The following is a 24374-nucleotide window of genomic DNA, read 5'->3' as shown; positions in this document are numbered from 1 at the left end:
AGCACAGTACTGACGGAAACTAGCGAACTCCTCGGAAGATACTCTTAGGGAGCTAGCAGCAGAGGGAGCATGTCGGTGACTCGATAGTAGAGGCTGTAGTAGGTCCTCATGATAGGGAGGAACATCATCAATGAAGTCCTCTGGGTCATCTTGAATGTCGACCGACTAGTCTCATCTTGAGGGGCTCTACTCCACGTCGTCGTTCAATCATCCTCATGTGGATCATGCTCGAGATGTCCTGAGGGGACATCTGACCGACTAGGGTAAGTGTCGAGGATTGCTCCGGTGTGTCGAGTAAACCGAAGTGTCGAGCAAGGCGAGTTACGTAAGGGCCTAGACAGATGGGACCCTTCCTGTGGCGATCTATCTGATGGCGAAAAGCGAGAGCGATAAAATAAGCTAAGTCGAATATGTGGTCGGTCGCTATGCTCTAAAGATAGTATGCATCAGTACTGCTTATAACTCCTGTGCTCTCTCTCCTGCCAGTCAAAGTGTGAGCTAATAAGGCATGGATGTATCGTAGAGCTAGAGAAAGAGATGTCGCCTTCGAGCGCCTCGCTTCATAAAGGATCTGACAGGCTGTGAGATCAGTCCAAATAGCACGAAGGTGAGTAATGGATGTGACAGTAGAGGTAAAGAAAGTTATCGGCACCCATAAACTCATCAGTGTAGATACCCAAAGCTGCACCAAACTCAAGGATGCTCATATGTCGCACCAAGCCACCAAGTCGGAATGTAATGGTACCGTGCTCATCACGCGTCGACATCATGCGCTGAAGGTAAAACATCGAGCAAAACTCCAAAGTAATCTCCATATATATGGCCTCGATGATATCAAAGAAACGGTCTCATGGTGTTGTAGTCATGAAAGCGCGAACCTCATCAGCTAGTCCTACCTGCTCCAATGCGGCCCAGTCAATGCATTGGCCCAAACCTAGTGGTCGCACGCGCAGGAGCTGAAATAAGTCCTCAAGTGAGTCTGCAGAGAATCGGAGGTAAGGATGACGAACCTCGGTAGAGGCGCTCGAGGAGGTCGCGCCCGGACCCTTTCGCTTTTTCAAAGCGAGGACGGTTACTTTGGATTTACCTCAAGTGTTCGTCATAATGTACCTAACAAAAAGAGAATAAAAATAATAAATAAACCAAGTAGAATAAATAGAAAATAATAATAATAATAATAATAATAATAATAATAATAATAATAATAATAATAATAATAATAATTGAATGAAGACAATAAGCAAACTAAGAAACAGTATGCTGAAACCTAAGCAGTATTAATAATGAACAATAAGACTAGAAAGAAACATATTAACAAGAAAAGTCAACTAAAAACTAGCAATAAGAATCCACTAGAAATAATATAATTCAGCCAATAACAAAAATAATCATAAGAAAAATAGCTATCTAACTAACTATAACAAATAGAAGAAAATATCATCAAATAAGAACAAAATTATTGAAATGGAAAACTAACTAAAATAAATCGTCAATAGTACTAAAGAGTTCGTTAGAAATAATGGAAATATCAAAAAGATGAGTTAGCACAAACAAATAAAGAGAGAAAATAACCAAAGAAATAATTAAGAATGAAAAGAAAAAAATATAATAATAAAATAAAAATAAAAATCTAAAGTATCTTAAAAGAGGAAACCGATGGAGTAGGTGTTGGCCGGAGTTTGGACAGACGGTGGTGTCAACGGGCGAAGGTCGAACAGTAAGGAGAGGAAAAGGAAAGATGAAGGGAAAAGACAAAAGAAAGGGGAAGAAAGAAGAGGGGAAGGGGGTTTTTCGGTGATGGGAGGTTCAGGGCTGGGGTGCGGCGGTGGTGGATCGGGGTCGGGGTTCGTGCGACAAGGAGGCTGCGGTGGAGATAGGAGCGAGCTGGTGTTTGGGTGTTGGGGAGGGACAAGGATGAGGGTGAGGGAGGGGGTTCGAATGGGAGTCGGGATTGTGTGTGAAGGAGAGGGAAGGGTAGGGCTTAGGTGGCTGGTCGGTAAAGACGGAGAAAGAGAGAGGTCGGAGAGGCTGGTGGCCAGACGGTAGGGGTGGGGGTGTTGTAGCAGCTAGGGATGCGCAAGTTGGGGAAAAAGACAAAGGTAAAAGAAAATTAGGGATTAGGGATTTTATGGGTGACACGGTAGTGTAACGGTCCGTGTTGGGCCACATACCCGTGTGGCTCGAAACCTAGCCCGTGTTCATCGAAGAAAATAATAGCCCACTCTTCACACGGCCTAGGACACGCTCGTATGTCTAGGCCGTGTGCTACGTTGTTCACTTCTCTCACGCCAGTGTGGTATCCCACACGCCCGTGTGTCCGAACACACGGCCGTGTGTATCGTCATGTAGCCCTCTGACTTGTTTTAAATTTGAAAAATTAAGCTTCAATTTTCACACGGCCTAGGACACGCCCGTGTGTCCAGGCCGTGTGGGCTACACAGCCGTGTCGCAAGCCCGTGTGGCCTCTTTTAGCCCGTGTCTCTGTCGATATTTGGAAAAATTTAGCTCCAGGGTCAACACGACTAAGGACAAGCCCGTGTGTCACATAGCCACATCACACGGTCGTGTATCTCATTATTGCCCCCATGTGAAGTCACACGACCTAGGACACGCCCGTGTGTCTAGGTCGTGTGGGTCAAAATCTACATTTTAAATAAGAAAATTAAATAAAAATAAACTAGTTAGTGGTGTTAGTGCTCGGGTTACCTCCCGAGAAGCGCTTATTTAAAGTCTAAGCTCGACTTACCTCGTATTCACATGGTCACAGTGGATCACAGAGTCGAAACTCCTCTTTCTCGCTGTCAATTCTTTTATTTAAATAAGGTTTAAGTTGAGGACTATTTACCTTAAAAATGTCGAAATGCGAATGGGTTACCTCGACTGTACCGTATGGAAAGACTTTGAGTACCTTAAAAGAAGTCGCTTCGTTTGCGTTGAGCCCTGTAGTGATAATTCGAGGGTCATTTTTATCTAACCAGACTTGGTCCCCAACCTTGAATTGATTGGTTCTCTCGTTAAACTCGACATGGTGTTGCTTCTACTCCTCCTCTCCATAAGTCCGCCATTCATCTAGTTCATATATCTGTAACATTCGTCTTTCATGGATGGTTCCATTGTTAGTGCATAAACTAGAACGTAGCTCATTTATGCTTATCGAAAGTGTTTCCTGTAAAGGGGATTAGACCACATGATTAGTATTATTAACCAGATTTATAAGATCATCTTCATTACTTGATATCTCAATCGAATCACGAGCCTGAAGAGTAATCGTTTCGTCACCTGCACAAAGTGTGAGTTCACCTGTACCAACATTAATAATAGTCTTGGAAGTCGCTAAAAAGGGTCGCCCTAAGATTAAAGGAACTTCACCGTTCTCTTCCATGTCTAAAACAATAAAGTCTACTAGGAATATGAATTTATCAATTTTTACTAGTACATCTTTAATGATACCTCTAGGAAATCTAATAGTTTTATCTGCTAGTTGAATACTCATCCTGGTTTGTTTGGGCTTCCCAAGACCTAGTTGCTTAAACATTTTATAGGGCATGACGTTAATACTTGCCCCTAAGTCAGCCAAAGCATTATTAACAGCTAAACTATCAATTAAACAAGGAATAGTAAAACTCTGTGGATCTTTTAACTTGTTGGGTAGTTTATTTTGTAGAATTGCTGAGCAAACTGCATTTAATTCCACATGCGACGAATCATCTAACTTCTGCTTGTTTGCCAGAAGCTCCTTTAAAAATTTAATTGAATTGGGCATCTGCGAAGGAGCTTCAATAAACGGTAAGTTACTATGTAATTTTTTTAAAAGGTTAAGAAATTTACCGAATTGTTCATCTGTGCGGTCTTTCTTTGTAGCTTTAGGGTATGGCATGCGAGGTGTATATTCTTTGCTTACCTGTTTTTGTTTATTTTGGCTTTCATCGACCTTATCTTTACTTACCACGCCTTCTTGCATTGGTTCTGGGTTAGAATCAACTAACCCTTCCTCATCTCTAACAGTAATCGCATGGAGTTGCTCTCTTGGGTTAGTCTCGGTGTTGCTAGGCAGGCTACCTTATGGTCTTTCAAAGATCAGCTTAGCAAGCTAACCTATTTGGTTCTCGAGCCCTTGAATCGACACTTGTTAATTTTTAAGCACTGTTTCGGTGTTTTGGAAACGTGTTTCTGACACTGAGATGAATTTCGTTAGCATCTCCTCAAGGTTCAGCTTCTTTTCCTGCTGGTAAGGTCGTTGAAAGCCTGGAGGAGGTTGTGGTCTTTGATTACCTTGATCGCCCCAAGAGAAATTGGGATGGTTCCTCTAACCTGCATTGTAAGTATTACTATAAGGGTTGTTCTGAGGTCTAGAATTGTTACCCATATAGTGGACTTGTTCGTTCGTATTGCTAGGGTCATAGGCTAGGCATTCTGGATTATTCATTCCTCCTCTACTTATGTTACATTGCATGACTGGATGTACCTGTGTAGAGACACATAAACCATCCATCCTTTTATTTAAAAGCTCTACTTGGTTTGATAACATGGTGACCGTGTTGAGGTTGAAAACACCAGCGGCTTTTGTCGGCTTTATCCTCATGACTTGCTACTGATAATTATTCAGTGACATTTCTTTAATGCCTCCTCAGGTATTTTGTTGTTTAGGGTCCTACCGGTAGCTGCATCAATTAACCACCTAGTTGAGGGGTTCAAACCATTGTAAAAAGTTTGAACTTGTAGCCATAAAAGTAACCTATGGTGAGGGCACCTTCTCAATAAGTCTTTATACCTCTCCTATGCATCGTAAAGAGTTTCAAAATCTATCTACACAAAAGAAGAGATATCATTCCTCAACTTTTCCGTTTTAGCCAGCGAAAAATACTTTAGTAAAAACTTTTCGGTCATTTGTTCCCAAGTAGTGATGGAACCTAATGGTAACGAGTTCAACCACTATTTAGCTTTGTTCCTTAATGAAAAGGGAAATAACCAAAGGCGAATGGCATCGTCAGAAACGCCATTTACTTTGAAAGTATCACAGAACTCTAAGAAGTTAGCCAAATGAGTATTCGGGTCTTCATCCTGCAAACCATCAAACTGAACAAACAGTTGAATCATTTGTATAGTGTTAGGTTTCAGTTCAAAATTATTTGCAACAATTGCAAGTTTAACAATACTTGATTTAGCCCTCACTAAAATAGGCTTAGCAAAGTTATACATAGTACGAGGAGCAGGATTCTGATTTATAGGATTTATAGCAACCACAGGAGGTAGCGGATTATTCTGATTTTCAACCATCTCCTCGGTAGTATTGGTATAGTCCCCATGCTCTTCCTCTATATACTGTAGACTTCGCCTTATTTCTTTAAGATTTCTGCGAGCTGTGCTTTCAATTTCACTGTCAAAAAGTAGAAGTCCTAACGGATTTCTTCTAGTCATAAACTAAAGAAACCTACCAGAAGCAAATAGAAGATAAGTTAGTAAATTATAATAAAAATAAAAATAAATTGTATTAAAAATAAAAAATGGCTAAAGTAATAAAAATTAAGTGTTCATAATATCTTAGTCCCCGGCAATGGCGCCAAAAACTTGATGATCGTTTTATGGTTCACTAAACTAAACTACGATCACGACAAAGGCAAACGCACCTATCGAATGGTAGTATAGCTATGGTGAGTCCAGAATATCGTATCCACAAGGACTAAAAGTACTAGTATTAACTATCTTTCTATTATTTAGCCTAGAATAGAAGGGATTTTATTTTAATCTAAATTTAACTAAACTAATTAACTAATAAACACGACAGAGGGTGAAGAAAATAATCGAATAAACCAATAATAAAGACAATACCCAAGGAATAATTCACCTAGACTTCACTTTCACTTATTATTCCGACTCTGAATCAAACGATTTATTCACTTGTCTTGATCCATAGAAATCCCTAAATTATGTTAATATCTATTTCGAGACTAATAACAACTGACTTTAGGTTAATTAATTGAAATCTCTTTCTAATTAAAACCCCTATTATTGCATTAACTCGATCTATGGATTCCCTTATTAGATTTGACTCTAATCCGGTAGATTTATGTTGCCCTATTTCTAGGGTTGCATGCAACTCCGTTTAATTATGGTAGATCTACTCTTAGATAGAGACTTTTTCTCCTCTGAATAAGCACATCAACTTGGAATAATATCCTGAAAATATTAAAATAATAATTAAGAACACATAATTAAGAACAAGAACAAGTATTTATCATTAAATTCAGAACATTAAACAATAAGATCCGTCTTAGGTTTCATTTTCCCTTGGTATCTAGGGAATTTAGTTCATAATATAAAAGGAAGACATCTTAAATTTAGAAAAACAACAAGACATGAAAAACCCAAATAAACTTCAAGAGAAATTTGAATGGAGATCTTCAATCTTAACGTGGATCTACTTCTGAGACAATTCCAGCAGCTTCCTTTGAGTAATTTCTGCTTTCTGCTCTGCGTCTCCCCTTAGGTCTACTTCTAGTGTGTTTATATAGACTTTAGAGTGCTAAGAAACCCTAAAATTTGGCTTTTTCTGCGTATTTGGGAAACGGGGAGTGATATAGACACGGCTGCCACATGGACATGTAGCCAGCCCGTGTGGCTTACACGGGCGTGTGCTTAGCCTGTGTGGCATTAGTATTGGCCGTGTGGATCTTTAAATCAGCCCGTTTCGTCTGTTTTTAGCCCATTTTCAGCTCTCTTTGTTCCCCTATGCTCTCCTAAGTATAAAACATGAAATTAAAGGATTAGGAGCATCTAATTTACTAAATTATATAATAAATTATCCAAAAATATGCTAAGTATGGGATTAAAATGTGTTACTTTTATGGTTTATCAATGGTTCAGGTCCAAGTTCCAGTTTAGCCATAGATAATGAATTAGTCTCATCAGTTGATGGCGTCGGTGGCTCACTCTCAGGCGATGAATCAATTGGCGACGCCTCAGTCGCAACCTATAAACATCGATCCTCAGATGATGACTCAACCACCACCTCCGATGATGTTGAATCGAAGCTACAAGCCTTGGCAATCTCAGGACCCAAACCAAAACCCTAACCCTAACAAGAAATTCTCTTCTTTCAATCGTAATAACAATTGGAAGGGAAAAAAAGTTGTATTTGGTAAAGATTCTTAGAAGTTCGAGAATAAGCCTTTACCCATGGGTTCTATTTCTGCTATTTCTTCTGTTTTCGCTGCTTCCAGTAGTAATACTCAAGGATACAAACCTCCAACTCTTAACGAGCTTCAAAATCAGAATCGGTTAAAAGTCATAAAATTCTACGGTAACAAGAAGAAATTCAATAACAGCAACAATTGGTTTCCTCCTTACACTCCACGGAATACGACTTCGTTTATAATCCGAGCGAAAAAGTTAGGTGGAATAACATCTTTAGTGTCACCATGTCCTGTAACGCTCACCGTTCTTCCTACGCTAATATTTTCACCATCGAGGGAGGTTTTGGGTGATATGGGCAAGGAAGAATGGGGTGTGGATAGTTATGGGTCGATGAAAGGATTGATTCTTGTAAATGAAATGAGCCAACCATATGTTTTGAAGAAGAAAAATGGTGTTTGGCAAGAGAGAAAATGAGAGAAAAAACTTTGTTAAATAGATGACGTCGTGCGTTTATGTGGCATGCCACATGGGCTATCATGTTGACCTACAGTTTGATTAACGGTCAACGTGAGTTGACCATTAAAACTAGGCTAATTTCTTACAAAATCGTAATGTTGACGGTGCCAATCAAAAAATAAAAAGGTTAAGGGTACAAAACCAAAAGCCCCCAAACGTTGCGGGTTTTTTTATTATGCAATTATGCATTTTGTTTTTATTATGAGTAACTAAACTCCTAAGGGGTTGATTAATAGATATGTGGGTAAGCTAATTTTTTATTAAGAGAATAAATTGCAATAAATTGAACTAAATTGAATGAATATAAAAACATATGATTGAAGACCCTAAGGGAAGATTTAGGCAAGTGAGACTGAGAAGAGATCTTGTTGAGCACTGATTCTTTTAACTCCGGGTTAGTTGGTAAAATCAAGAGATAAACCGAACTAATTTGTCTAACTTGATAAAGTTAAGACTGAGGGGTAAAACAAAGCCACTTAAGGAGTTTAACCAATTTAGAACCTTAATTAAATGATTAATGAATTACATCAAAGTCAACCAACCAGCGTTTTTTAGTTATTTATGAATTTCATAACATTTCATCCCTTATAGTTTAGTCCTTTAGGTAGTACCCAATAGTTTAGTTTAATCACTATTCAATTTATGATTTTCCATAATATAATTTTTAGCGATTAGTTGTTTATACTTTGCATGCTCTTAGCTAGGAATTGCTCAATCGCCTCCTTCTTTGGGTACAACCCCTTGGAATACCTCGTGTTCCATCAAAACTATAAATATTACAATCGACACTGTACATTTTCACTCAAAACCCGTTCTTTAAATATTTTTTATAAATTTGTTTGTTTTTTATGCACGTTGTATATGGGTCAACATCTATTGGTCATTCAATGAATGAGTATGCCTACTATGTAACAGCTCGATTTTGGGTCTAGTCGGAACAGTGGTTTCGGGACCACGAATTCGATGGAGCAAAACTTATTTTTATTATGTTTTTATGGTCTACAATTTTATGGAATGCTTTCGTGAAAATTTCGTTCGAAAATTTTGACGTTTGAGCACTCAATTTAGCAAAAAGGACTAAATTATAAAAGTGCAAAAGTTGAGTTCTACATGCTAGAGATGTCAAATTGTTATGAAATTTTAAATTAAAGGTCCTTAGATGGTAAGTAGACTATTTGTTAACTTAGTGGACAAAAATAAACATGGATTAGGTGAAATTTCATGTTTGATAAAAAGGGCATTTTGGTAATTTATCAATTAAAGACAAAATAAGTAAAATAAAAGCAAAATTTAGTCTATCTTCTTCTTGCTTGGTCAAAACTTGAAGGGACAAGAGATAGCTAGGGTTTTTCCACTTTTCAAGCTCAATTTGAACCATGTTGGATATGTGTGTATTTTGATGTCTAATGGTAGAAAATGTATGTTTGGAATATGATTAATAACTTTTTCTAGATGATTTTTAATGAAAATGTCAAAAGGACCTATTTGTAAAAAGGTTATAAAATGTGTGTAAAAGTGTGATTAAATGAAAAATGTGGGCTATTATAAGCATGAAATAGGTTTGGCTAGGCTTGGGAATCGAAGAAATTGAATCTATTTCATTTTACGAGCCTAGGGACCAAAATGTAAAAATGTCAAAGTTTAGGGGAAAATATAATTTTTCCATGGTGTAATTTTGGGCTGAATTGAACAATGTGAATATTATATGGTTAAATTTGCTATTATAGATCAAGAGAAACGAGGTTCGAACCTAGATCGGGGGAAAACAAAGTGTTTGATGATTAGGTCCCATTTCTACTATTTTTGTACCGAGGTAAGTTCGTATGTAAATAATGCATTGTTTTAATTATGTTTTAAATGATTTATTATTGTATGAATTGTGATTGACCCTTGGACGTATTCGACAAAGTTACGACAAGCATGAAATCCCAGTTGAACCTTAGGAATAGATAGGATACAAATGTCATGATATTTGGGTTACTGAGACTATGTGTAAGACCATATCTGGGATATGGCCTCAATATGAGACTATGTGTAAGACCGTATCTGGGATATGGAATCAATATGATAGTTCGTGTAAGACCATAGTTAAGTTGTTGGCATCGATACGAGATTATATGTAAGACCATATATGGGATATGGCTTTGGTATGGTACCGTGTGCACGAACTCCCGAGTATCCTTTAGTATTCTAAGTGGTTCAATGGGTAATTTAACGAGTATGTCAAAGATGAATTGTATGTAAATCCAATTCAAGATGACTCAGGTATGTACGTAAAACTTATACGCAATGAGCTCGTTATGTGATGAACCCTCGGAAAGGTTATGATTGAGTTATGATTATAAGATCTTAATAATATTTATGCCAATTATCATCATGTTAATTGTATGTTAAATGTTTGGATATGATGCTTATTATTTGCATAGGAACTTACTAAGCTATATAGCTTACTCCTTTTTCTTTTCCCTATTCAAAATTTTGAGTTATGGCATGTATAGGGACTTGGTCATTTTGTTATGTGTCATAATTGATTTGGCCAAATATGTGGTGGCTTATGTTGGTTGATAATTCATTTTGTAAATGGCCACTGAAATTGGTTAATATTGGTTTAAGTATATATGCATATGAATGTATGTGAAAAGTTTTAAATTTGGATAGAAATTTACGTCTCAGTTTTGTATGATTGCTTGTGTATAAGTCCTGTAATATCTCGTACCCCGTTCTGACGTCGAATACATGTAAGGAGTGTTATATACTATACATGTAAGGAGTGTTATATACTATGTATTAATCCACCGGATTGGCCTTTAATGGCCTTCCTCTATATAGGGCATTGTTGTTACGGTCATATAAAGCTTTGTAGATCATAACCTAAGATTTTATTATACTTAGGTATTGAAGATAATACAATTACAAGACACCAATTTAAAAGAAAATAATTAAAACATTATATGAAACACAGCACAAAATAATAACATAACACAAATAAATAAACCTCAAAATCTATATAATAGGAATTATTAATATATAAAATTTAATCAAATATTAAATATCTTAAACACGGTGACACGAAATATAGGAATATGCAATGATTCAGGGATTGAAAATTGTAATCTCATTCTCTAAGTACTCGAGCTTTCCAGATTAATTTTCCTTCGTCAGTACCAATTGACATAGATTCGGTAGTAGTTATAACATTAACATATAACTTAGCAGTGCGCCAGTAGGAAAGTTCCCCAAGTTAGAACTAAAGATATCGGCACTAGTGTGTTTTACCACTCGGATGAACTCACAAGCGGCTCCAGGCAATCAAACATGTCGGTCGGAAATTCATCAAAGAAGCTGTCAGGAGTTGCAGAGTTTCCTATATTTTCCTTCTTTCCAAGTTCAGCATCGCTGCCCTTTGTTCCAGCTGATGGAATCTTGGTCAATGATATTGGTTTACTTTCAGATTCAGAAGCCTCCTGATTATTGAACATGGCGGCAAAGTTGAAGTCAAAGGAGTCTGGCAAGATGGGAAGGTCCAGTTGCAGTTGCGGTATCATCCTAATCGGCTCAATGTCTAGTGCGGAAAGACCTGTTTCCATGTTCAGGAAATCTGGCTTAATTAGATCAGGTAATGGCACCATTTTGAATTCTTCCGTGTTTCCTGGAAAGAAAGGATGTTGATGAGATGATGATCCTTGCTCTAACGGGACACCATTGCTTGGAACAACCTGAAAACATTTAACCAAGTATTCCGTTTATCACAGAAGCAAAAAAGCTAGCTTTGATTTTGTGTGTTGAATTATTAATTTACCTCCACCATTGGCATTTCATGGAGAACATCATGATCTTTCCCTTTACTTTTCGGTGTGTGTGAAATTCTCTCCAGCCGCTTTCGTCTAGCACTCCAGAAATTCTTCACATCATTATCTGTTCTTCCTGGTAAATGCCTAGCAATCTTGGCCCACTTGTTGCCAAATTCTGCTTGCAATTCTATCACCACCCTCTCTTCCTCTGCTGAAAATTTGCATCCACTAGGCATTTCCCGTTTTGTTTTTGGCAAGAAAAACGAAAAATGATTAATATATTTGGTGAAGGAATCCGAAGAAGTAAAGAGATAAAAAAAAGAAGATGAGAAATTTACGTTTTCAAGTTGGGTCTAAGCTTGTTAACCCATCTAAGACGACAAGATTTTCCAGTTCTGGGTAAAAGTCCCATGGATCGAATGGAGCTCCATCCTTTTGGACCATATTTTTTCACGTAGTTCATTAAGATTTCATCTTCCTCACCAGTCCATGGCCCTTTCTTTATGTATGTCCCATCGCTTTGTCTTTCCATATTTCAAGAAATTTAAAACCCAGGTCACTAATTCTCATAAATTATCTGTTGTTGTTGTTGTTTTCTAGTGACGGTTTAGACGGTTAATGGCACTCTCCGATCTTCCATTATCCACTAACTAAAGCCCGCCTGTTTTCCCCACATTTCAAATCATGTTATGAAAATCACAAAACACCCCTGCCTTTATCCTCAAAATTACATGTAACCCGTGTCACCCTCACGTCGTAATGGGACGCTACCCTCTCTAATCTTCTCTTCATACTCCACCCAACTAATCAGCACAGCAGAAAAGTTACAAGGAAGCAACCAAAAACTGATCCCACACCATTTTGGCAATGGAATTGGCTTCTCTAAGGGTATGCACGAATGAAACCTGCTGGCAACAATCAACGTCACTGAAGAGCTTCCAAAGTTTCTATGCTTGATTCCCTTTATTCTGATTCCACGCCATCAAAGATACAGAATCAATCCAGATAGATCCAGTGAAAAGTATCAAAGTTGTTCAAGACAGCAGGGGGACCAAAATGGGTTGTTATGTTCATGTATTAGAATTATCTTTTCTTGTTGTGCTTAATTATTTTTATCATGTAATGTAATCATGTTGTGAAACCACAAGTCTTACCAAAGTCAAATACTCAAGATATGGGAATTTTGATGGAATTTTAAAGTCCATCTTATTTAGACACTTTTTTTTTTTGATAATGTTAAAAGAAATAAAATAAAAATAATTGAAAATTTTTCACATTAATTATTTCTTAAATTGAAGTTTTATTCAGTAAGCTCTCTTTCAAAGAAGACAAATGGCTTCAAATTCAATGTTTCAACATAAAACCAACAACTCCGTAAGATATCAAAGCTAAGACTGAATTTTAATGGTTTTATGTTTCATACATGTTCAACAAGCTTGACTTGATAAACATAGACACATCTAATCACTTGATCCTGTCTCACTAAGCATCAATGTTTTGGTAATTTAAATAACCCTTTTTTGGGCAAAAGAAAAAAAAAAGGAAGAAGAGTAAAATATGTTGTAAATGAAACCTTAATTATCATTTGTCTAGCTTGTAAATACTGTCATCAACTTCATCTCCCACAAATCTTTTCCAAAACCAGTGTTCTTTCCACAATTGTTCCACTTTCTCGATTGGTACGTTCTTGGTCTCCGGCAAGAAGAAGTATATAAATAGGGTCATCAGAGCCACCCATCCTCCGAAAAAGAAGAAAATCCCTGCCTTCATGTGGCAAAGCATAGCTAGAAAAGTTTGTCCAATAAGAAAACAGAAGAAAAAGCTGACTGCTACTGTAATACTTTGGCCTGCTGATCGAATCTCTAACGGATAAATCTCACTAGGGACTAACCATCCCAAGGGACCCCAAGATAACCCAAACCCAGAAATGTATATACATATCAAAACTAAAACCACATAAGCACTCGCCTTGCTCAATCCACCATGATCACCTAATAAAGCTGTCATAAACCCTCCTATTGTTACTTGTGTTGCAAGCATTTGAATTCCACCAAGCATAAACAGTACTCTTCGACCTTGCTTATCGACTACAAACATAGATATGAATGTACAGCCAACGTTGAAACAACGAATCACAACTGCAGACAAGAGTGAAGAACTTTCACGAAGACCAATTGTCCTGAATAGTATTGGAGCATAGAATGTAATGACATTAATCCCTGTCATTTGTGCAAAAAATGGTATTGCTGCCGCCATTACCAGCTGAGGCCTATACTTTCTTTGTAGGATTTTCTTGAATGGGTCTTTGGTTGTTTTTGAAATAGAGCTTGCTTTGAGGAGATCATCGAGTTCTTGTTGAACATCATTGGTGCCTCTTATACGCTGAAGCACACGTTTGGCCTTTTCCAGGTTATTGTCTTTCTGAATCAAGCTGTTTGGTGTGTCAGGAAGAATAATTGCACCTATAGTCAGGATTGATGCTGGAACCGCAGCCATGGATAGGGAGATACGCCAGCCCCAACCTCCGTCAATCTTTTCAGTGCAAAAGTTGATGATATTAGCTATTAGTACTCCAATGCCAACTCCAGTGTCAAAGATAATATTCATAGCTCCTCTGTGTTTAGGTAACGCCATTTCAGAGATATAGAGTGGGATTGACTGCAAAGCAAGCAAATGGAGCATAAATAACCAGCAGATAAATATTTAGAGTCATGTACGTAACTTATCATTGAACATGTTTTAACACTATATTCTGTCACAATCTTGAATTAACAGGAGTTGATCATCTGGTTTGCTTAAAAAAGATCATATCTCTATACTTAAGGGAAAAATAGAAAAGGCCAACATAGACCATTGATTACAAGATTCATTGTCATCAGTAAAGCTTTCTTTTTTCACCACGTCAATGAAAGACAATTCTTAACTGCTGTTACTAGTTACTACATATTTTACAGTAAAACTACCATAGAGGCATTATAATAGGAGTCGGATTGTATTTTGTCCCATTTACTCAAAATATGAGTAAATTAATCCCTATACATTAGATAAAAGAGTGAACTAGTCCTTCAGTTAAAAATTTCATTCATTTCTACTATTAAAAATTGGTCTCTATACATGAGTATGAGATACATATGACACGCCATATGTCATTGTCTAATTATTCTGTCAGCCACGCTAATAACAATATAATTATAACAATATAAGTGGACAAAATTTTAATAGAAAAGACCAATTTGCTTTTTGACCTAACATATAGGAACTAATTTGCCCAATATTTTAATGGAAAGGGCAAGATACAATCTAACTTATAGTACATGCCTTCATGATATTCTTACCCATATTTTACTCGTTTCTACCCTCCTTATTGCAGCATTTTCTTTGAATTCAGAAAGTAAATTTGCTGTCAAACTTGTTGTTTCAGTCCATTTCGACAAGATTTTGCATAATAAGAAGAAATAACAAGGTGCTGAGCAAAAATTTCAATATATATATATATATATATATATATATATCTGTGACAAAGAAGATTATAGTACCTGGTTGCCAAATCCAAGTCCAATTCCAAGAAAAAGACGACCAAATACAAGCATGTAGAGATTAGAAGCAGCGCCACCAAGGGCTGAACCAATAAGGACAGCAACCCCTGCTACAAGCATCGACGCCTTTCGTCCAAAGACTCGAGTCACAGTAGATGCAAATAAAGAAGAAACAAGGCCAGATAGGTAGAGTGAAGATGTAAACAAGGTCAACAGTTGGCTATCAAATTTGCAGTAATTGCTAATCTTGATACCTTCTTTCATCCTTCGATACACATTCGGGAAGAATTTTTTGAGGAAAGGGTCCATAGAGGTTACTCCCCCTTCAAAATCAAGGTCAGATAAATAGTGTTAATGGCGGGAATTTATACATGAGAGCATCTGAAACTTAAATTGACTGAAATAGTAAGTTAACCCATAGCCCAAAACCAGACTGACCTGAAACTCCAAGATCATAACCAAAGATAAGTCCACCCGAGGCAGCCACCACACATGAGAGGACAACAAGCAGGGTAACCTTGCCATTGTATTGCCCTCTTTCACCTGGTATCCCCCCCGCAAACGCCATACCTAAAAGTAACCTCTAAGCTGATCACCATACAAGGGGGGGATATTATAAGTGTATGAACAACAGTGGTAGACCCTACTTATTAAAAAAAGTCTTATTCGTTTACTATCACTAGTGGAAGACTTTGTACCGCAATATCTCCATTTTCGTGTGGACCAAAAGGAGTTGTGGAGTTTTTTTACCGTCGAGTGGGGTTGAACAACATTAAAGGACATAGAGATGTGTTTCTAAAACAATGGTTCATGCTATATAACCAGGGAAAAACACATTAGGTATGGTTTTAATATGCGTTGATTTTTACCTTAAAAACAATCTTATTAGAGATTATGCAATCACATGTACTTTGAAACTGGTTAAGTCTTATGGGCCCAACACTTGTTTAATATTAAAGCTTAAGGTCAAATTTGCTAGGCGAAAGTCGATACCTCCACGGGAGGAGTTGACAAATTAAAGCCCGGTACAACTGAACTAGTGGCGTCTTCAATTGGTTGCTTTTTTCTTTTCTTTGCTATGTAGCTTTATGTTATACTTTTAACTAATTGTTGACTATCTTATGAACAGTTTTGAATGTCTTCACATTGGACTTTAAGAAAGTTATCAAGCACGAGCCACCAGCTTGCTCCTTGTTCATACTGCTCTTCTTTCCAAGCCGTTATCATATGCGTCATTCATGGATGATTTCGTATCAGTTTAACGTCATTCTCCTTGTGTGTAAACTGATCTCTTATGACCCCCCAAAAAAAAGTATAGCAATATATATATATATATATATATATATATATATATATATTTCCATTCCTAAATAATCCAACCTAGTCTATATGATATGAACCAATCCATAACCAGTACAAAGAGGGGTTGTAATCTGACGAGGATCAGTGGATTCGAGGTGCAATATTAACACATACCTAGATGAAGTGTTCGTCATGATGTGGCACAAGCTAAACATGGAATCTATCTACTTAAAATTGTCACTGACCAATTTTAAGATGAAGAATGGTCAAGCATATGTATAAATGAGATATTGTAGGAATGTAATAGTTATTCGGTGGGAATCAAATAGATAAGTAATAAATATTATATAGTTTAATTTATTGAATAAAATATATAAATAGTAATATTTTATTGTTTGGTTAATTACAATAATATTGAGGGTAGATAAGAAATAGATTGAATACTACCATTTTTCCCTTACATTAAAAATAAAATTTATTTATGTATTAATATTTTTAAATTCATTAATAAAATAAAATTATTATAATAAAGTACTTATAGTTTTTAACATAGTTTGCTAGAATTTAATTTCACTCCAACTAATCCTAATCATAATTAATTTCTGCATCTGATTAATCCTTTCCTTTTCTATCATATTTTATTTTTATAAGGTAAACTATTAAAATAGTTACTTTGTTTGCTTCAAGTTATATTTTAGTCATTTATGTTTAAAATGTTATGTTTTAGTCACATATGTTATCATATTGTGACATTTTGGTCACTGAATTGTTAATTGCCGTTAACGGTGTAACGGTTAGCTGACATGACACGTTAAATAATCATTTCAAGCAAAAATTTTACGTTAATTTATTCAATCGATTCCCATATTTTTTCGCTTTGAGTTATTTAATTTTTTTATGTCCTTTTAACTTCTTTTTTTTTCCTTATTTTCCATTCTTTTCTGCTTCTCTATTTATTTTCCTCCCTTCTCCATTTCTCTTAATGTAGTTTTTCTATGTATTCCACTTGTTAAAATTAGTCCACAAGCTCACTTCACTCAAAAAATTTAAAATTGTTCAAAAAATAAAAAATATTGAGATTAGTTTTAATAAATAAAAAAAAATAAAATATGGGGACTGATTGTATAAGTTAATCAATAAATTTTGTTTGAAATGATTATTTAACATGCTATGTTAGCTTACTGTTACACTGTTAACGGAAATTAACGGCTCAGTAACTAAGATGTTACAACCCGATAATGTAGATAACTAAAATGTAATGTTTCAAACATAAGTAACTAAAATGTAAATTGAGGTAAACAAAAGTGACTAGTTTAGCAGTTTACCCTTTTTATATTCATCTTCCCTCCCTCCGTATACGTTTCATCTTTCCTCTACTTCATATTTAAAACTTTTGTATTTTCAGAAGCAACAACATGATTTTCGGTGAAAGAGGTGCCATGTATGGCCGCCGGCCACGGTTGACCAAAAGCTTTTCAACTCCGAAAATTCACCTCAAACATAAATTAAAGACAAAGGCTAAATTGAAAATTTTAAGACTACAAATTAAGGATCAAACTGAATCATGTTTTAAACCTAATAGACTTCATACAAAATATCCCAAAAGGCAGGAGTTCAATAATTCCCCAAAAAAAAAAACCTCTGGGGAATTGATAGTCTTCAAGCGTTTCGCTTTCAAAAAAAGGTCTTCCAGCGTCATTTTCCTTTTATGTTTATCACTTTTCCTTCTAGTTGCTCTACCTTTTCTTTCTTTTCAATTTCCTTTAAAATAAATAATAATAGAAATAATAAATTTAATTCTGTACTCACCACCTTAGTTGTTTGACAAAATTTTAAATATTATAAAAAATTATTGTTATATATTTATAACAATATACGATATACTTGTAACAACATTTTTAATAAAATTTATAAATACAATTTCATTTATTAAAAAATATTTTTATTTAATAAAATTCAAACATTTATTGAAATAATATCTTAACTAAAATTTATTATTTTTATTTCAGTTGGGAATAAAGTTAATTTACTAAAATTTAAGATAAAACTTTTATAAAGAATTAATTTAATAAATAGTGTATGGTTGATGTTTTGAAGATAGAAATAAAACATAAAGAATGGATTTATACACAACATTGAACATAAAGGGAGGGAAAACAAATGGCATAAAAAATGAGGTGATCAAAAATTGAAGTATATTGATTTGATAAGGAGTAATTGGTGCAATTATCTGGGGTTAATTTGCAAATAGAGGAGAGAAGACACTTGTCCACCAACAGAAAGAGGTGGTAACATGAGTTAAACGATGAAAAGGGAACACCCATTTCCACACGACGGTGGCTTGAGAAGGCAGGACTTGAGTTGCATTGCGGAATAAAGAAAGAGAGATGAAGAAGCAGGATGCATCAGGCTCGAATTGAAGATTATGAATGTAAGAAGCTGCCACGACTATGACTTCCTCTGCAACTCGGGGGTTGCTTCATTTATTTATTTTTAATTCAAATGCATGGGTTCAAAAGTTTGTGGATCACTTTGAAAATGTATGATCTTCATAAATCACATGGCTGCCTCCATAAAATTACATTATGATTATCATTTTCTACTAAAATCTTTGTAAGCCCCATGTCATGAGATAGCGCCAATCTTAGCAAGATTACGCATGCCCACATTCAATCACTCCTCTACTGCATCCCTTCCTTGTCGTGTGCTACGCCACCCAAACCAACTAGGCGCATACCATTTCCAAATTACACAGTTTCAAATATATAAACAAAAATATGAGATGTATACAATATTTATATTTAAAATATTTTTTTTTAAAAAATCCAAATTATTATGTAACTGCTAAGCCTAAAGACAATGGAGAATGTATGTAACTGCCACAAATATACATCACATCTCCCAAATGTATATATAATTTCTATTGGTACGTTAATCGTATCCTAATCATTCCACTAATGTCTCGTTTGGTTACTAGTTTCATAACATGAGGAAAAACTTATTTATTACATATGTATTATAATAGTTAGTACAAATTTAAACTTGAAATTAGAAAGATGAGTAATAATTCTTGTAAAAAAAAAGATATTTTTAAAATAAAAGAAAATTTTTCCTTCTCTTTGCTAAAATAAGTGACGAGAGCAGTTAAATATTACCAATTAAATTAATTTATTGTTAACTCATATACTAAAACATATATAAAGAATAATATTCCTACCAAAGATAGCATAAACCTACTAGGATACATTATAATCATAAATATCCTATATTAATTACGACTAATAATATAATATATTCATCATTAACACAAGAGATATGTTTAGAGTGTATAGATTTCAAAATATGTTTAGACAATTCCTTATTTAGTTATACATATCACCACATCCACATCCACATAAACTCCACGTTTTAATGTAGGCCATATGAACATATTCTTTGGTTTCATTATGGATTCAAGCAACAAATCGTTTATTAATTAGCTTGCATATAGCCAAATCCAAAAAGAGTACGTATGACCTCAAATGTATATATATACAATTCCTATTTTTATGACCACACACATATTTCTACTTATTAAGTCCACATTTTTTTTTATTTTTTTCATCAACAACTTGTCAAATTAACAAGTTAATTATCAAATTTACCATAGTGACATTACACATTTCCCATATTATTATACAACTAAATTTCCATAACACATTATTAGTTAATATGACATTTCATAACTAAACATTTTTACAACTTATCAATGACTTATTTCAATACTTTTAAACTATGGAACTAACACATATTGTCGAAACCCTTTTTATTTTGAAAACAATGGGGATCGACTTTTGAAAACATAAATGTGGAGTCGCCACCAATCTCTTGATTTAGGTGTGATTGGACCACCTACTAAAACACTTTATTCAATGAAAAATAAATTTGGTTCATGTAAAATCAAAAAAACGGGTTCGGGAGTCGGTTACGCATGAGGAAGGGTTAGCACCCTCATTACGTCCAAAAATTGGTACCAAATTGATTTGATGCTGTCCTTATATCAAAAGTTTTTTTAAAGAAAAGATTTTCCGAAGTATGATTTTTTTTTTAAATGTTTGAATAGATCAAATTAGCGATGAAAAATCTCTCGTTTCAAAGATATACAGTATCATACCCAGTACGATTGGATACGATCCTTTATACCTTTAAAAATACGCTTGATTTTTGACTTTTGAAAACTCGTACACTAAAATTATAAAAAGGTTATCCAAATATTTGGTTCACCGAAAAATCATACCCAGTACGATTGAGCACGATTTTCCGAATTTCCCACATATTGAATATTGCCTTATTTCAGAATTTTTGAATGATAAAGAAAATTGGAGACTTGCTCAAAACGTGTTTATCCATTTTAAAATAGAATGCTTAATGAATTGTATCAAAACGTTTGCATGGGAAAAAAATTATGAACATGAAATAATAGGACACAACGAGTCACAATTAACAAATCCACAATTATGTACAACTACTCTAAGTAAAATGTGACAAATTCTTAATCATGGATGATGAACAATCAATAAAATGATATACAACAATAATTCACATGACATAATATAAAATTATCCATAAAATATGTACAAAATGCAATGGAATTAGAACTTAGTATAGCATAGGACATTTTTAAAATTGACGAATTAATTAACACATACTATAAGTTGACAAACTTGTATAAAAACTAGAGATTTATTTAAAATAATATTATATAATAAAATATTTGAATCGAATAATATGCAAAATACTTTAAACACAATTTCATTTAGAGATTACAATGTGTTGATAACTTAAATAATATATAGAATATAAAAGACAAATAAAACACATGATAAGATATAGCAAATTTATAAAACATGAATATATATATAAATTTGGAAATAATTATTTGTAAAAGAAAGCATGAAATTAATAATGTATATAAAAAATAGTTAAATATATAAATTATACATATAACTAATCCTTTTTTTAAAAAATAAATCTAATCATACACACAAAAGGTAAAAAACTATATTTACAAAATACATAAATTTAGTGATGTATATTCATAAAACTATATTTATAAAGGAAATTTAAAACAAATAATATATAACATAATTTTACATGTAACAAATTAATTTGGATTGATGAAACATACATAAATAATACATGTATAAGGATAATAAAATATGAGAGTGTATACAATATATAAGTGGTACGATTTAAAATATGGTTCTCAAAAGAAATATATTATACACATAAATAACTTTAAAATAGGATATATACATAGAAAAATATTTACATGAAGTTATATGAGGATAATAACATGTACCACATTAAAAATAATTTAATATGTGTTATACATGTGAAGACACTTTAGAAATAATTGTATATTTAAATAACATGGAATCAAAATTTGGATTATAAAATTAACTTAATTTTATTATAGATTATATGCATAATAATTTTAAAAACACCATTATATACAAGTTTATTAAAAAAATATATGTATAAGAATAACATGGCTCATATAATGTATGTAAATTAAATATATAAATGCTAAAATATATGCCTAATGATAACTTAAATGACACATAAAACAAACGAATATAAATATTAAAATGTGTAAATAAATTCAAAAAAATACAAAACGACATAAAATTAATAGCATACATAAATTAGAATGAACTTTATTGCAAATAATATACAAATTATCAAAATAATAGAATAAAAGTGCCAAAATCATTAAAAATATCCACACATATAATCCAACATGTAATAGAACGTGAATATACAGTGTTTTACAAACTTAATTAAAACAAAATTAAAACAAGAGGGTCAATTTACGAATAAAGTAATCATAAATGGGATTAATGTGTAATGCGTGCGAACATATAGGGACTAGAATGGAGAATTTTCCAGGCCTCAAAGCATAATGTTGGAGTGCAGATTCGATTGCAAAAATGCGCAAATGTTTGGGGAAATTTTAAAAAACTGGTGAGTTGCAATCAGGGGCTAATCGGAATGTGGCACAAAAAAGGAAGGACCTAATGCATAAATAAACCAATCTTAGGCACAAAAGGTGGATCCGGGTCTCCAAATGGGTTGACACGCTGACCCCCCTTGTCTGAACCGATGCCGTTTCAATAACAGGTCATTTAAGACCTTTCTTTCCTTATTCCTTCCCAAAAACGCTGCCCACAATTTGGCTGAAAATCACAGCTTCAAAATCAAATTAATAGGGTTTCCTTCGCTAGCAGCCAAATCACCATTGTTTTGGTGATCAACAGCATGCAAATGGTACCCATCCTCCCTGTTGAAGGCATTCACACATGCTTTAAAAGGATTTAGTAAGTATATCTTTCTCCTCTTCTTCTTTGTTTGAATGGAGTACTCAAATCTCATGTTATTTTTTAAAGAAAAAAAAACAAGAATAGGTTCGTAGAGTAAATGAACTTTCACTGTTACTTGACCTCTCGCCCATATATCCGCATTGCAGAAAAATTTAGGGTTCTCATCGGCCTCAAGTTGCATAAAAAAAAATAAGCAAACTAAGAAGAAAATAAATTAAAAAAAAAGTCGGAAGAGAAAAGAAAAAGTATGAAATCACCTCTGTTAATTTTATTGCTTTTCTTCTATACTATATGCCTAGTATGCGTCTACTGTGCATAAGTAAAAATACATGGGGTACAAGCAAGGCTTTTTATAGCCTGAATTTACAAAAAAAAAAAAAAAAAATTATATTTTCTCGCTGTCATTTTGCTGTATTCTGTTAGCCCATTTTTCTTCTCGTATATTCCTTTGCAAGTTCTACGGATGCAGAGCTGTACGGGGAGAAGGCCATGGAACCCGTACGTGGGAACCCCGTTCTGCTGCTACTCTCGTATATTCCAGAAACTTCTGGCCTGGGATCTATCTGTTTACCTCAAATAGCCAAGAGGAAGGGCTACTGCTGCAGCATGGATTAATTAGTCTTAGATTGAACCTTTTCCGGGTTATTTTTTGTCTCAACTTTGGGCTATTGGAATTGGTTCTAGGGTTGTGGGTTTATTTTAGTATTTTGAAAATTGTAAATGAACTTTTTGGACTATTTAGTCTTGGACTTTATTTATTTATTTGGGTTTATTTATTTGCAATTAAATGAGCCCGGGCAAAATTGGTTGACTACACATATTCCTTACAAAATCATTTTCATAATTATAGCATAAATTTATTATTTCTTTAAACATATTAGAGTAAGAAAAGTAAGAGAACCCGAGAGTACTTACCTTGGATGCACTCATGCTTAAAAATCAAGCTTCCAATAATTTGAATCTATCCTTTACTAGCTTCAAATTTCATTTCTCAATATTTCCTCATAAATTTAGCGAAATATTAGTATATAAGCTTTCCAAGCTTTTTTATACAACAAGCTCAAATAAAGTTAGGAGAGGTGAAACCACCATTACTAACATTATACAAGCTTTCTCTCTCTAGTTTCAATTCTCTTTTAAAAACTAATGAAACCTTAGCTGAAAATGGAGAGATTGAAGGTGGATTAGTTTCCCGGATTTTAACAAGAACTCAAGGTTTGAGTGTTGAGTTTTTATGATATTAAAATAAATTAAAAATAGAATGAGAGAAAATTTTCTCCTCCTTTTAGGAAACTCGCGACAAGAAGGAAGAAGAGGATTATTATTTTTTCACTTTTTCCCCTCTTTTATTCCATAAAAAAACCTAAAGTCAAAGTTTGAGACTAATTTCAATTTGTGATCCACAATTCATCTCATCATTTTATTCACATCCAATAGTCTCAATTAATTCCATATATAAGGTATCTTATCAAAATAATATTCTCATTATAAAATGCTCTTACGAAGTAAAATTACTTTTTTGCCTCTTAACATGATTTCTTCGCAACGGCCCGGCTCAAAAGCCCACCCAAAATGTGGGAGGGTTTGGACAAAAAAATAAAGCTCGTTTAAAAAATGGGTCGGGCCTCAAGTAAGGCATTTTTGGCCCGGATCTAGCTCGAATTCACTAAATAACAAAAAAAATCTATTTTTTTCTTATTATTGTCTCCCTATTTTGCTACCATTTTACTATT

At 34.3% G+C, this 24374-nt stretch overlaps 2 protein-coding genes, 1 long non-coding RNA gene and 1 other non-coding gene across 4 annotated transcripts; 2 read left to right on the top strand and 2 right to left on the bottom strand.

Annotated features, from left to right (window-relative positions):
* The first annotated feature begins 4732 nt into the window (after positions 1-4732).
* LOC128281937 (small nucleolar RNA R71) lies at positions 4733-4839 on the top strand. The gene has a single exon (XR_008272228.1). It is a non-coding gene; the product is annotated as a small nucleolar RNA R71 (small nucleolar RNA).
* Positions 4840-10521: 5682 nt separating this feature from the next.
* On the bottom strand, positions 10522-12419 carry LOC108481552 (transcription factor DUO1-like). Its single transcript, XM_017784669.2, has 3 exons — positions 11780-12419; positions 11450-11669; positions 10522-11366 (listed from the first exon to the last, which is right to left on the bottom strand). Exons 1-3 carry the CDS (start codon positions 11971-11973, stop codon positions 10923-10925), a joined length of 858 nt encoding a protein of 285 aa, XP_017640158.1. The 5' UTR covers positions 11974-12419; the 3' UTR covers positions 10522-10922.
* Positions 12420-12721: 302 nt separating this feature from the next.
* Positions 12722-15760, bottom strand: LOC108483736 (hexose carrier protein HEX6-like). Its single transcript, XM_017787296.2, has 3 exons — positions 15416-15760; positions 14978-15300; positions 12722-14099 (listed from the first exon to the last, which is right to left on the bottom strand). Exons 1-3 carry the CDS (start codon positions 15543-15545, stop codon positions 13023-13025), a joined length of 1530 nt encoding a protein of 509 aa, XP_017642785.1. The 5' UTR covers positions 15546-15760; the 3' UTR covers positions 12722-13022.
* A 6659-nt stretch (positions 15761-22419) lies between these two features.
* On the top strand, positions 22420-23429 carry LOC108483487 (uncharacterized). Its single transcript, XR_001871093.2, has 2 exons — positions 22420-22638; positions 23097-23429. It is a non-coding gene; the product is annotated as an uncharacterized LOC108483487 (long non-coding RNA).
* The last annotated feature ends 945 nt before the right edge of the window (positions 23430-24374 follow it).

Source organism: Gossypium arboreum, chromosome 1 (assembly GCF_025698485.1).
Source record: "Gossypium arboreum isolate Shixiya-1 chromosome 1, ASM2569848v2, whole genome shotgun sequence".
Classification (NCBI taxonomy): domain Eukaryota; kingdom Viridiplantae; phylum Streptophyta; class Magnoliopsida; order Malvales; family Malvaceae; genus Gossypium; species Gossypium arboreum.
The sequence above is the reverse complement of the archived record's forward strand: the minus strand, read 5'-3'. Positions and strand labels throughout refer to the sequence as shown.